Source organism: Strix aluco, chromosome 15, assembly GCF_031877795.1.
Source record: "Strix aluco isolate bStrAlu1 chromosome 15, bStrAlu1.hap1, whole genome shotgun sequence".
Taxonomy (NCBI): Eukaryota; Metazoa; Chordata; class Aves; order Strigiformes; family Strigidae; genus Strix; species Strix aluco.
Window position 1 is genome coordinate 9903633 of NC_133945.1, and position 15141 is coordinate 9918773.

The following is a 15141-nucleotide window of genomic DNA, read 5'->3' on the forward strand; positions in this document are numbered from 1 at the left end:
ACAAGAAGGCTGTATTGCGGCTCGTCCAGGTTGCCTCACTCTGGTTTCTGTTGTCACTGAAGTGCTGTGAGGCACTTTCCACCAAGCAGTAGAAAGTGGTGAAGGATTTTGTCCAAAGTGTCAAAAGGCATGTTTTCTGATGAGCATCTACTGTGGGAGAAAGGAATAGCTTAAAAGTGCTGCAGTAGAAAGACTTGTGTTAGACAGCATGCTCCAAAATGTGAACAGCTTTGTCCTGCAGGATTTAGAAATCTGTCTAGAGAAAAGAAGTAGGAAAGTATTGTCTGGGCTCCTTATTACACAATGATTCTGATCACCAGAAGACATAATTCTTCAGACAGAGCAGTCTTGACAGAAGATTTTAAGTCTCCTGAGAGACTGAGAGCCAAGACAAAACCTGCAGGCTCTGTCCTTCCACAACATTTGCAGTCAGCTCTGAGATCTGTTACAGTCCAGAGCTACCTAGTCCAGGTGGGATCTTAAGAGCTTTCTCCAGAAGTGCCTAACCCTGATCACACTTGGACTACCTTCAGGACCTGTCTTTTTCGGGCTGGCACATCATTTTGTTCTTCCCCTTAGACTTTGTCCTCATTTTATCTCCATTGCTGCAGCTTGGCAGTTCAGACACTGCAGGGAGGCAGATTTTCACACAGACCTATTTTTAAATCACTTGACATGATTCAGTGCAGGCCCTTCTGAGTAAGAGTGTAAAGATAGTGCTCAGTCTGAGGAAAATAATGCTAGTTTTGTGTCCTTGTCTTAAAAAGGGGGATCCACCTGGCCTGTAAGAAAAGCTTTGAGGGAGAGTGACCTGATATGGTAGTTCTGGGGGTGCATATGGTCTGTCCCATGTCACCATCAGAGACCTTCCCCAGAGAAGCATGGCACGTATCCCCTGTTACCATGTGTGTCTTCCTTTCCTAGGAGCCAGAATGCAAATTTCCAGAACCCCCGTTGCGAGAATACCCCGCTCATTGGCCGGGAGTCCCCACCTCCCTCAGTAAGTCTCTCTTTACTGCTCCTCTCTGCTTCAGCAACTTTGGGGAATACAAGTTTACCACTCCTGTATACTCTCAAGGGAGCTGACTCTGCAGCCAAACACAGGATCTGGCCCATAAATGGCAGCAATTTGAATAGACAAGCCATGTCTCACCTGCCATGGAGAATAAAACCCTGCTATGCTACTTTGCACATTGCACGTAAAAAGAACAAATCTCAATCTGTTAACACTGGTAATTCTATGGGCCCAGTCCTGCCACCACTGAAGTGCATGAGTATCTTGGTGGGTGACTTCAGCAGGATGATTCACTTGCATGCAGTGTACTTGCTATCTGTGGCACTGGTTCCTCAAGTTTAAAAAGAAACTTGTTAAAACAGTAAATTCAGAGTTACTGCTGAACCTCTCTCCTTAATCTGCCCTAAAGAGATGGTAGGATGAAACCTGTATTTTTTTTTTGTTGAGATTTTTTTCTTTAAATCTTTCTTTCACAACTGTTTTACTTTCTTTAGAATCTATTTTTGTATTTAATTTCCTATGGAGGAAAAAAAACAACTTTCATGGAAGGTTTTGGTATTTGGAGCAGCCTGATAGCCATTTCTGTATGCTGGATAAAACATGGGCTTTCCTTCATGTCTGTGTAAGAACTAGGTGAATCTTGCCCTCCTTCACGGGATCCTGTAAGCTTATTTACACCAGAACTTGGAGAACATGCCATCGCAGTGCTCACTAACTTGGTGGTGTGATTACAGAGGATGAGTAGTAGCATGCTTAATAATCAACCAGTCTTCAGGTATAGGTAAAGAAAATACACACTGTGGTGCATGGCTCAAATTCATGGGAAGGGGAGGGAGAGGAGGTCGGAGGATGAAAGAGTAGGAATTGTGGTGGAAAAGAGGACATCACATTCATGCTTTCACTTTAAAAGGACCAGTTCATCTTGCTGTAGAGAAAGTGGAAAAGTAGAGAGTTGATCCTTGTCTCTATACTTGGCCAGACCTCTTCCAACCTTCACAAAGAGCTTTTCCTGATCCCTGGTGGTACTCTGATCACAAGCTCTGGTAGCATTATCTGCTCTCAGCAACGAGATGGTCCTCGGGAGAAGAGCTGATGTGCTGCACACAGTACAGTGTGGCACATGCTTTACCACTGGCGTTTCCTGTTGTAAGAAGGACACTGTCCCTCTGGTACTGCCAAGACATGTTCATTCAGTGTCTGTAGACTAAGGTCCTGCTTCCCCTTGCCCTGCAGCTCTTCTGCTTCAGAGAAAGCAGACTCCTTTCCGCAGGGGCCTTAGTTATGCAAGAAGTTCCCTGGTTCTTCAGCAGCTGTTTGCGTTAATACCTTGAAGGGGGATCTGAGTCCTGGTGCCTTAGGCTGGTTTCTGAGAGTAGGTAAAGATGAGATTTTTTTCAGAGTAACTTGACTTGGCAGCCATCAACATAGGGAAGTGCAGGAGCCAGGGGAGGAGGAGAGTACATGCTGCACCTATAAACAAGGAAAGCTTCTCTCTAGACGAGGCAAGGAACAGGCTATAGGATAAATGTGTTTTCTGAAGGGACATAGTAGATGGGTGGTGGAGAGAAGAAAAATACTGTCTACTCTCATATTGGCAGGCATCAGGGAAGGGGGTTTTTCTGGGATTTTTGTATTCACAGCTCTCCATAGCAGGTGGCAGAGACTATACTGAGGCAGAAAAAATTGTAACTATCATAGCAAATCATCTGTGGGTGGAGAGATGAAAAGGGAATACCAGTGCACGTGTCCCTGCCTCTTTTTGGGAGGGAGGAGAGGGAGATAACCATCCAAATAGATTATGTCCAGTGGGTGGACAGAGCAGATATATTCCATTTAGCTTTCTGTAAACAGATGGTGAAAACTAAGATGTGATGATCCTGCTGCATTGTTTGTCCGTTACTTTTCCTGGCTTTTTGTTTGTTTGTTTGTTTTTTTCCCTTCTCTCATTCCTTCTGTTTTCTCCTTCTTGCCACAGGGCTATTCCTTTAGGGTTGTAGCGCCCACCTTGTCGCTGACACACACCACAGCGTTTCACTTGCTTGCACTGTGTTTTTCATGCACGTTGAGGCTGCACTCTCTTTTTCTCTCTCTTTCTTGCGTCATCACAGTTGTATTTGGCTGCCATGGACAGTAGCAGCCATATGAGCTGGCAGCTTAAGCCCTCGGACAGTGCACGGACATACTGGTAACAGCGCCCGCAAATGGAACAGGTACTGGAAAAAAGGTCCTTCTTGCTCAACCCCTTCTCCACTCCCAACCACTCCCTTCATCCCTGCACTGTTTATCCCAGGCCAGTGCCTTTTATTTCTTCACATTCCTTCCCTCTGCACCTCCCACCCCATTCCCTCCTGCCAAGGGTTAAAATTAAAACCTAGATTTTGCTCTGGTGCAGACTCAAGGAGCAGTATCAACCTTGTAAAGGCTTCTGGTGCACATTGTGAGGGTTGTAGGTGCCCATGCCTCATAAAAGCTTATTCACAGCAGCTTCAGTTCAGAGTCCACACTCGAGAACAGCTTAAACACTTGGTACTGAGCGCTGCTCGAATGTAGAACTAACCTTGCACTCCAAATGCAGAATAGTTCTCCCATCACAAGAAGGTGTTTTCTAGAAGTAAAGAGAACCAATCTAGCAGCTTTTCAGTCAGGACTGGTTGTCTTAATTCAGCTTTTGGCTTCCCTTGAGCCCTACTGCTGTTCTGTTTGTCTTGACTGGTCATAAAAGCATGTACCCGAAACCACCGATACTTACCTGCCACAAGCTTTTAACTCCTCAGTAGGATTTTTACTTTGTTGAAAGATCCTAGCTGGTAATGCTGGCCTGTCCTGAAGAGTTACTTCATTGCCTGTTGTGCAGCTTCTCCTTTTAGCCTTGCAATTAAAGTCAGAAAGGAGCAAGTTTTAAAATACTTCCCTAAGAGTCCAGACATAAGCACTAAGATCTGTTTCATTCTGTTTCAAAACCTTTTACTGTTTTGTTTGTTCTGTCTGTGTCCAAACCATCCCATCTGTGTCCCACAGGCTCTGTGAACAGGGCCCTCCTAGTACCATTTCACTGTCTGAATTCCTAATGGGCTGTAGTTGCTGATGTTCTCCAAGATAGCCAGTGTTTCTTCCCTCGCAGTGGTCCATGACCAAGCCACATGCCTACAGAAAGAGTAGGTGGTCTGCATTATGCCTTGTGGTTTTTTAACTTGGTTGAGTATAGGGTATAGTTAGAGCTACCAGGCAACTCACCTGGTGTGAGGGACAGTGCTCCTTCAAGGGAGCTACAGTCACACAGTAACTGGAAGGTGTTGGCTCCAGTTGGAACAGAGGGCCCGTTGCTTTTGGCTCCTGCAGTCAGTGACCCATGTCTTGCATTCTGTTCCCAGAAATACATGTCCATAAAGCTGCTGTTCTTCCTTTTCTGCTGTTCTTGAGGGACTTTTGTCAGCCTTGCCTTGGATTCCTTTCTGTCATGTTGCTGCTTGGTCTGCCTTCTTGCTGCCTCTTGCCGTTTGTCTGCCTGCCTTGTGACATGCTGGGAAGGGTGCTGTCTGAATCGGGTGTCTTGATGCCCTCTGCCATAGTGCATGAACACAAACAAACTTGTCTTGAAGCATGGTGAAGCACCCTTGAAAGGGTCACAACTTTCTTCGGTCTTACGCCTTGCAAAGACTGCTCTTGGGCGTCGGTTTATGGTGGTTTTTCTGCTTTTTGGTTCCTGCAGGTGGTATTGTAGCAATGTTAGATGGGTCTATTCCCTGAAGTAAAATACTGCTTGTGGGGGGGAAAATGTAGTATCTTCATTCTGGACTTGAAATCTCCTCTGGGCTGAAACATGACCTGATCCCAGTCTGCACTGTCTTCTGTTTATCTAAGGTCACACCCAGAGTTTAATGTGGCTGTCTTCAGGGCTAAGAAAAAGGCATTGCATTCTTTCCAAGACTTTAAAAACAAACAAAACAAACAGAAGCTCTGTTCTTTTGACTTGGAAAACTTAAGTCCCTTTGAATTCAGAACCCACTGGCTGGAATTGGCTGTTTCCCTGCATCTTGTACCTCCCATACATAGTGATACGAAACCCTGTGTGTTTACTGTGCTCTAGCTATTTGAGAGGTGGATCAGCCTTTAAGAACTTGAATCCAGAAGCTTTGGTCTTTATTGGATTACCTGAATAGTTCTGGCAGGAAATAAAAGTCAAGGTAACTGAAGAGAGATACATGTGGGTTTTTTAACCACAAATAGTAAATGGTTTATACTTAAGTCATAGTTTCATATGGTAAGTGATCTTCCAGCATAGCTCAGTTATCTGTGAAGTACTCACGGTCTGCACAGTTCACAGGAGTTGGTAGAATTTATGGTCTCTAAAATTAACTGATTATTCCCATTAACTTATTTTTTTATTTGCAACCAATGATTACTTTGTACACAGGCTATACGTGTTAAGCACCTAGCTAGCATGTGCTGGCAAACTGTAACTATGAAAGTTTATACCCTCAACAAGGCTGAATATGAAGGAGAGACTTTTCTCTTTGGAGAAATACAAAAGTAAACTTGTGTGCAATTAGCTGTATTTGTCCTAGCTGACTGGTAAGTGACTGAGAGGTGTGCTGTGTTGAATAGCACAAGCCACCGGGAGAAATGGTAACAAGAAGTCTTTTAGGTACTCTTTTTAGTGTAGCTGACAGTATGGTGAAGATATGGGTTGAAACTTGTCCTCCATGCTGTTTTTGAAAGGGTGTATAGGCACATGGGTACTTCCAGCGAGAGTACTGGAAGAGTGACTGCATTGTGCATGTTCTTTAACCTTCTATGAAAGCTCCTCTTTAAAGGAAACTAAATGCAACTGTATACCTTATAGCTGTGTCAGGCACTGTATCCAGGCTTCCTCAGAGTCCCAGACCTCCTTAGCTCCGAATTGTGCTCAGGCTTTAAGTCTTTAGAATTACTTCTTAAAGGAGCTAAAGACTTAGTTATTTTCACTATGTATAATATAGTTTGGTTTCATACCTGTGTGACTGGCAAGTGTCTGCTGATACATCTTCATCTGCTGGCCTGTCCAGATGTTGGGATCTGTGTATTCCACAGCATCTTTCCTCTGCTTCCTGGCAGAGGATGCACTGAAGGACTTGAATGAGGGACTGCTGTCACCAGCATGTGGAGCGAAGCGTGTTGGGACACGGAGGCTGATGTGCTGACGGAAGATCTGGCGCACACTGATAGAGCTGTGCTGGTTATGAGAGGTGCACAGTGAAGTGTTAGCTCTCTACTTTCAGGTTTCAATCATACTTACATCATGGTCAAAAATACGCTTTAACAGAAGGAGTAAGTGGTTCAAACTGTAATGGGAAAAGGCGCAAAGGCACAAAAATCCTGAGTTAAGGAGAGAACATCAGCCCTAACTCTGACTACTCTGAGTCTTGATTTGTTCCTTGTGGTGGATTGCAGGTAGGTTTGAATGTAAAATGCTCTCTGCTTGACTGTCCAAATCTCATGTTCCTGATTACTTTGTTTTAGTGACACTTAAACAACTGTGGGGTGTTCTCTTGGTGGAGAAAGGAGTGAATTCTTTTTGACTTCTCCCTCCATGATGGGCGTACTTTGTACATCCTTGAAATGCAGTTCATCAAGTGGCCCTTCTTGATTTTAATGCTCTAAAGAAAGTCCATGTTGCATGTTGTGTGCTGAACCTATATGACTTGTCCAGGAAGATGCACAATAACCTTTCGTGATCTGAGATTTTTTTCTAAATACTTCTTACAAAACCTTAGCACCTGGAAGTTCTCTGTTCATACTCATCTCCTATCACATGTCACCATACAGAATATAAATGGAAAATGAGCAATCAAATGCATTTTTCCTTCTAAGACCCTCTTCTTAGCATGATGTTTGGCTGGTAATTTCAGCATTGCACTACCTGAAACATGCCCTACTTACTCTATGAGAAAGTTCTTGGACTTCTAAGCCTCTCTGAGCCTGTTGGGTTAGTCATACATGTTTTAATAATGCCCTAAACTTTATTTCTGAAACAGTAATCACATTTAATAAACTGTACAGCATATAGTCCTTAAACTGGCTCAGCTTGGTATTTTCTACCTTTTTCCTTCTCACAAAAAATACATCTTAAAAAGAGAAAGAACAGATGTACCCTTTGTCTTCTAAATATAGATGCCATTTCTGGGCCAGAGTTTTATATTAAGATCCATGTTCTGCAGAAAGTTTTCCAATTATGGAAGACACTGAAAGATGAGTGTGCAAATAAGCCACAGGTGTCTTCATCTTGTGCCGATGGGGTCAGCACTGCCAAAGGAGCAGATTCCCTCTTCTATTATGCAGCTGTTCAGCCTGGGTCAGTCTTTAAAGGAAAACTGATAAAATACTGTTAATTCTCTGAAAACAGCTTTGGACAGCTGAGCTTTTGAGAGCCTAAAGATGCCTCATAATGTTCTTTCCCAGTGGGCAAGATAAATCATACCTCCCGATGTGGAACTGCCTTTCAGTTGTCTCTTTGCCAGTTTAACCGGCTATTTTATGTGGTTCAGTTTTAAAGGTGATAAAAAGTCAGTATGCTGAAGAGCACTCTTGGGAAGTAAGAAGTGGGTATTATAGAATTATTCAAGCTCCAGCTGGTATAAAGAGAGAAATAAAATGTCTGTCCTCGTTGCTTGGTTTTTAGTATCATGGTAGCAGAACCCCAGAAGCAGTAACATGGTCATGATGAAGGCATTGAACACATTGGCACAAAGAGGCAAAGTCTTTTGTTCTTACTGCTGGGTATTATTTACATGCTTTTCAGCTCGTTATTCAAAGCTGAAAGGCATACCTTACCTCAGTAGCTTCTGGGAGCTGTTTTCCATTGCCTTGCTTAAAATAAAAAAGAAAATAAGAAAAAACAACCCCCCCAAACCAAAACAACCTTTCATCTTTCTGACTTTCTTTTCTTACCCCCAAGCTGGAGTCTGGTCTGCTGCTGCACAGTACACAGGTTGGATCCCAAGCCGCAGTGGATTATTACCCATGTGATAACTATTAGCTAATATCGTCTTGTTTGATGGCAGCCTGTTTCCAGCCTGACAGGGTCTGTTCTTTCTTGGACGTAAATTATTCAGAGATTCATTCTTCCGCACTTTTCTTTCAAACTGCCCATCTGTGATGCATGCAGTCTTCTGATGCCCTCATTGCCATAAAATGCAATGTAAAAATGCAGTGCACACCCATTTTCTTTTCAACCTCCTTTTCTGGCGTGGTTGAAAGCAATAACATGGCTAGGAGAGGATGAAGGTGTGAGGTGGGTTTTTACATCTTCATCATTTCCATTTCCCTCTCTTCTCCCAAGCGATTTTCATTTCCCTCTTCCAAGTGAAGTGTGGCATTTCGAGTCAATGGCTATTGGGTTTCCTTCTCTGTGTGAACTTGGATAAATCATTAGCCCATCTGCACTGACCTGGCCAGCATCCTTGCAACAGGCTGACAGTATGTTACTCAGAGTGGACTATGTAGTGACTTGTGAAACTTTTCTTGTCAGACCGAGCCAGCAGCTCCTTGATATGCTTGCTGTAAATACAGACCACTTTATGCTGGGAGGTGGTCATAATTGTGGTTCTGTGCTTACATTAGTCACTCTGACTTACTTTTCTGTTCTGTTTTGTTTTTTTGTCTTGTCTTCCTCCAGTACACCTCCAGCATGAGAGCCAAATACCTCGCCACCAACCAACCTCGTCCAGATGCTGGCAGTGTGCATTAAAATGAAAAAGCAAAAGCAAAAAAAACAAAACCCACATGTGCAGTCAGACTAAACAGTGTGCCAACTGCTGTGCCCCTGTGCTGTCCTCGTAGAACAATCCTGCTGTTCTGCCCAAAATCCAGTGCAGCTCCTTCTGTTTCTCCAGTCCAGACCACCCCTCCAACCTGGTACCTGCCCACTGGAGTGGAAAAGCCCCTTTTGAATTTAAGCCTTCACCTTGTTGTACCTGATGTGTGAGAGAGAGCAAGCACGTGCAGGCAAGCAACTGAGAGCACCCAGGCAAGAAAACGGGTGCACCTGCCTGGGGGCCAACTTATTAGAGCAGCCTATCAGAAAAGTTCTGCCCCCTTTTTTCCCCTTCTGTTCCCCAGAGGGACTCGGTGAAAGATGGTGGTAGATCTTCTTCACTTCTGCAGTGGAATCAGCAGTCTGTCAGTCACTGAAGAAGCAGAGGCTCGGTGCCTGTGCCTAGCCTACAGCGAGGGAAGGCCGAGTCAGTGCACAGGGCAGCATTTTGGTGGGAGTCCTCTGGTCTGGTGCCCTGTGTGAGGGAGGAGGGAAACTCCTGCCTCATGGTGTCACTGCATATCCACTGTAATTAGGGAGCCTGGGGCTCTTCTAGAGCAAACCATTCCACTATCCTGGTTAACTTTTTTTTAAAAAAAAAACAAAAAAAAAACAAAAACAAAAAACCAAAACAAAAACATTAAGAAAATGCCTTTTTCTTTCCCACTTTATCTAGCATGTGAATTCTTGAGGAGGAGCAGGAGGTCCCAGCGCCAGTCAACTACCCTGTGCATTGCTCTGAACGTGGCCTCTCTGCTCCGTCAGGGAAGCCCAGGTACTTGCAGATTTAATTCTGGGTGCTGCCTTTATGAGGCTGACATGCAGATCAAACAGGAGCCAGCCACCCACTTGGTGCCAAATTTTTCCAGGAAAAGACTTGTAAGACTTTAGGGGGGGCGGGTATTTTTGCACTAAAGAGTTTCAGCTCTCTGATGCTAGGTCATATGGGACAGTCAGCTTGCAAAAGCAAGAGAGACTGGAAGCACCAATGGATTTATAGCAAATGCAAGCTCTCCCTGCGGAGTGACCTGTGAACTCTGCTGGACTTTTTATTTTCTTTTTTTAAAAAAAAAAAAAAAAATCAATTTACAGCACAGGGTTGCTGAACTGGCATTGAAGGAGGTTTTTGGAGCCTCAGTCCTGACAAACTCCAAGACTGTCAGTGTATCTTCTGTGTTCCAGAGTCAGAAACCCAAATGACATCTGGAGAACTTTGTGACTGTCAGAACAAGTTTTTATTTTATTCTATTTTATTTCATTTTTTTTTCAAGGCACATTGCTAACCACTATCTGACCATATTAAGGCACATGTAAGGCATTTTTCTAGACATGAGGCAGAACAAAGCTTGCAAAGGGGCAGCTGGATGCCTGCAGAGGGCAACATCCTCCACTGGTGCTGTACTTTCCACTGAAGAGCAGTGCTCCAGAGGGCACTGACAGCTTCCTACTGGAAGAGGAGACTGCCTCTTGGGAGGTGCTGTCAAGTACTGCCCTTTCAGTAGGGTAACTATGGTGTTCCTTTTTGTCTTTTTACCTCTGAGCAGGAGCATCTTAGTGTAGCTGCTGACCGTTACATTAAATAACTGGCAGAGAAAATAGTGGGAAACGTCTCTCAAACTGGAGTTGAGCCATTGGCAGAGGCAGTTAGTCTTCACCTCAGTGATATTCAGACTCTGTGTCTGTTTACCCCACGTTTGCTGTATGGGGCACGGAATCTACCAATCTGCCTTTACTCAAGTCAGTTGCCTTCTAGCAGTGAGGTAGGAATTGCTCCTAGCAGGTAGCTCACTAGGATGATGGTATCTGCTGTAAAATGGTACCAGCTCTGTGGAAGAGCAAGCTTTGAGACTCCTCTTAAGATAGAAACCACTAATAGCCTGCAAGAGCTGTAGGCCAGCTATTACCATTCATAGGAGTGAGGGAGACGGGGTGGAGGCACCACCATGCAGACAGGAAGAGAAGGTTTTGGAGAAAACTTCACACTTCACCGTAAAACTCTGGAAGCAGGATTTTCTTGCTCAGGACTGAGTATGCCCTTTCAGACATGTTTGATGGGCTTCATTCACACTGAAACATACCTCTGTGTTATTAAGTAACAAGGGCAGGGAAATGTAGTCACAGGTGGTATGGAGGAACACCGTGGCTCATGAGCACCAGGTTTTCCATCCTGTCTCAAAGCCTACCAGGAGACCCGGGTGTGCAAGCGTTGTGGCATGGTTAACCTGCAGGGCCTGAAGCACGCAACTGCTATCGGGGGAACTGAAGCTTCCCCTCGCTTTGAAGAAAGAAGCAAGAGCCATATAATCCTTATGGAGACTGAGTTGTTCTGCCATCATCTCTCCTTGCAAGGATGTACTCGGATTGCTACTTACACTATCCATTTTAGGGGAGCTGCCCTAAAATCTGTGGCCTGGTCCTACTCATTGAAGGCAAGTGTTTTGAAGGCTGGAGGGTGTGGGGAACCCTGTGAAAACAAATGCTTCTGTATATTGACTTTTCTGTATACAGAATGCATCCTGAACATGCATGTGACTGTACTTTGGGTTGGATCTGAATTGTCACAGTGGTATTGTCTGTGCCAGCAGGGATAACGGGGGAGGGAGCCTATGCCTTTTTGTTTGCAGCATCTAGTGGAGCAGCCACCTTGACCTGCTTCCTTCCAAGGTTTGGCAGAGCCGCTCGTAACATCCAGAACAACTTCTCACAACATTTGGGGCTTGCAGCAAGGCACAGATGTGGAGATACATGCTCTGTGACTCCAAAATATAACTGGAACGAGTGTTACGGAGATAACATTTTGCTCTCTGGAGGCCAGCATAACATGACTGCAGTGTGAGCTGTGTACCTTTGTCCAGCCAGCACTTCCTTTACTTGACATGGATATTGCACTTTTGTAAAGCATCCTGGAACTCTGCTGCCCCGCTGCATGCTGTGCAGAGCGCTGGATAGGAAACACAGACAAATGGGTTTCTTTTGGTTTATTATTATTACTTTTCTTTTTTTCTTTTTTTTCTTTTTTTTTTTTTTTTTTACTGGAACCTTGAGCAACAGTGTGGCATTTCTGCAGGCTGGTCTAAACAGATCTGCTGAAGAACAGATGGCCTTTGCCTATTCTTATGGCTGCGACGTAATCAGTCTCATCCATATGGTCACATTTTGTCTGAGGAGTGGACTTTCATAAGCCAAGATCTCCCAGACTCTGTGCCTCCCTCTCGGGTGAACAGCAGGTGCTATCTGGCGAAGACTCATCTGTTCTAGATGGCATTCATGGTTGAGAGAGTCCAAACTCTTCAAGCTGTAGGAGGTAAAGCAGTAGAGACTTCTCTCTCTTCCATTGTGTCGCTCTGTTTTTAATGTGACAAAATGCCAAGGCCATATCACTTGGTGTGTCCCAGCTGACCTGATTGGAACACTAGTCAAGTTACTGGTTGGTAGCACAAGGGTCCAGAATTCAGGGGAGATGAGATTGGCCTCTGGACACCTTGCTGACTGCAAGATGGAAGGCAGCTTGTCCGGTTGAAGGTGACTGCATCAGTGAAGACACTTCATGTTACTTCTTCAGAAGCACAAATGTGGTCATTGGCTTGTCTGGTTGGCTTGGTTTATTTCCACTGCATCATCATGTATGAATGACACTTTCTTTTGGAACTGAGAACTCTTCCAAGCACACAAACATCTCCACAATGTGAAATGTAAATAGCATGTTGGACTCTTGTGTCCAGTGTTCAAGACTGCATTGTAATTGTAAAGGAAATCGAATCAAGACTTGGCTGTGAATTTCTTGTGCTGTCTTGGGAATATAACTGTAGTGTTTGTATCCTGTATGTATTATTAAACTGAGTTCATTTTATGTGCTGATAAAAGGGTTCAAGCTAAGATTTTTAGCGTGCATCCATGTATCCAAATGTGAAGGATGGAGTGCTCCCTTCCCCTCCTGTCCTTTTTAAGTTTTCTCCATTTGATAGGTGTTAATTTTCCGTGTACAGTCATCTCAGCCAAGATGCAAGGATGTTCATTTGAGTGCTTTGAGGGAGACACAGTGCGTGGGGTTTTAAGTGATCCTAAGTTAGGATTTCCATAGCAGTTCCCTGAAAATACATTAAAAGTTTGGCCTTTCTGAGAGTAAACCATTTCTCAGGGGCTGCCTAGCCATTGCTCATGAGAGCTTTGGGTGCTGCAGGGTGATAGCAGACAGGTCCGTGTGTGGATAAACCCATGCTTCGCTTCTGGTCCCGCCTTCTCTTCCTTCTAGCAGCAACTGAAATACCACGCCGAGCCCTTTGAAGAAGAGAGAAGTGTCTTGGCTTGTTGATTCTGGCCACCCCACCTGATTCAGGAGTAGATGAGGTGAGTGGGTTTTCCTTTAGCTAGGGTGAGAAGCTCTCTTTGAAGTACTTCCTACCTAGGGACCAAGGAGAAGCCAGGGTCTTCTCCAACTCAACAAGTCTGTCAGTGTAACTCAGTGAACATCTCTGGGTGGGAGGGGAAAAGCCCTCCGGGGAGATACTAAGGAGTAGATCTAATGCCTTGAGAGAAGAGACCTGACTTAATCTGTACCTTTAACCAGGTGGCTTCTTTCATCACAGCCTACTCCCCTTTCTAGAAATTATTTGTGTGCGTGCTATGAGTGGCTTCCCTAGTCATTCCAGGAGGCCCAGCAGAAGCGTGGGATGTTTGGTAGCAGTTCCTAGGTGGCTAGCAAGTGATCTGTGTTTTCGGCGGGGAGCGGGATCTCCTGCCGAGCTGTGATGGTGAGCGTGTTGCCCAGCTGGGAGAGAGAAGGGATGGGTTACTGGTGGCCTGGAGCTCCTGGGTGCTCACCCCATCCCTGTGGCTGCATGCATGAACGAAGTGGAACATAAATTGATGTACAACCAGAAAGTTCAAAGTATTCCTTTCCTAAAGAGGATAACTGTAGCATGAAGCTCTTAGGTGCTCTGCATATTTGATACCACATTGCTCCTCACTATGCAATTCCCAACTCCTTCCTTCCTGGTTTTCCCTTAATCTCACACCAAGACTTTTCCAGTGGCCTCTGCCCAGGAGGCCGCTGAAGTCCCAGAAAAGCTTCATTTCTTTCACTGTCCTCTGCATTGGGTGCAGCTGCCCAGCCGTCACGTCGCGTGCCTCAGGTCCCTTGTTAACGGGAGGCCCCATGAGTTTTATTCACATCATTCAGAGGGAAGTTTATTTTCTTGGACACTGTGCACAGAAACCTAATGGTGAACATGTACCTGGCCTTTTTGTAACTTTTCTGTTTTTTCTTCTTAACCATAATGGTTGTATATCATACCACTTTATATACATATATAATATATAAATATATATAATTTTTTTTAAAACTTTGGACCTGCTAGTTTCTTTCAAGTGTTCCTGCACTTACCCAAAATGTTTTTAAATTGTGAGGATTAAAGAGGATTGAGCCCATTTTTGTATCTTTACTTTTAATTCTGTAGTTCTATTGATTGTAATGTAGCTATTTTTTACTGTAACTCTTTGGTTTGCAAATACTAAACAAAAAACCTAAATGTAATTTCTGTGGTTTCTATTCAGCTTGGGTTTCATGTTTTAAAAATAAACGATTTAAAACCAGTCTTCCTATTCACTGATTCTTCTTTTCTCTCTCTTTTTTTTTTTTTTTTTTCCCCTTGTTCATAAACCTGCCTGAATTTTTGTTACCTTTCATATACTGTGGTAGATCCATGAAGTGAGGATGGGTAATGGAGCCATAAAGTCTGATACCTAGTAGAGCATGGAAGGAGTAGGAATGTGAGTGCCCTGTCCTACAGAAACCAAATTATTAGTGTCAGTCCTGCGATGTGAGATGAAGTGTGTGCACAGGTACTAGTGGGGCTGCTTTCTTCCTTTGCTTGTAGGTCTCAACCTGATAGAGTTGCTGTTAGAAATCACAGACTTTGGGATTTCTAACCCAATTTGAAGACAGAATGGTTAAAACTGAATTGGACAACTTTGAAAGAACCTTTGAAGACAAATGATCGATGAGGACATTTCCTCCAGGGGAAGCTGCACTAATGCTTTTGAAAAGAGGTGTCCTGTACCCCCCCCACGTGTGATCTGCAGCTGGGAGGGCAAGGTTTGGTGGGGGGAGCCTGGATGGGGGCACAGAGCTGCGCTGGTGCCTGCTGCGGGGCCCTCGGGGGCTACCGGCAGCGCTGCAGAAGGTGCAGGGATGCAGACATCAGCCTGTGGAATGGTCACCCTGCGCACGGGGCCATGGGGTGGGGGTGGGACCCCCCCGAGCCCCCCTGCCGCTTTGCTTGTGCTGCGCTGGAGCTGCAGCGAAGGCAAGCGGTTCGTTTCCCCCAGCAGAAGT

At 44.6% G+C, this 15141-nt stretch overlaps 1 protein-coding gene across 3 annotated transcripts in view; it reads left to right on the forward strand.

The window, feature by feature from the left end:
* Positions 1 to 14400, forward strand: part of TTYH3 (tweety family member 3) — a 79454-nt gene extending 65054 nt beyond the window's left edge. The window contains exons 13-15 of one of the 3 annotated variants that reach the window (XM_074840346.1): positions 925 to 1000; positions 3124 to 3225; positions 8670 to 14400. In XM_074840346.1, coding sequence (XP_074696447.1) covers positions 925 to 1000; positions 3124 to 3204 — 157 coding nt within the window. In that variant the 3' untranslated portion in view covers positions 3205 to 3225; positions 8670 to 14400. The remainder of the gene's footprint in view (positions 1 to 924; positions 1001 to 3123; positions 3226 to 8669) is intronic. The other 2 variants (XM_074840347.1, XM_074840348.1) reach the window with 2 other exon arrangements.
* The last annotated feature ends 741 nt before the right edge of the window (positions 14401 to 15141 follow it).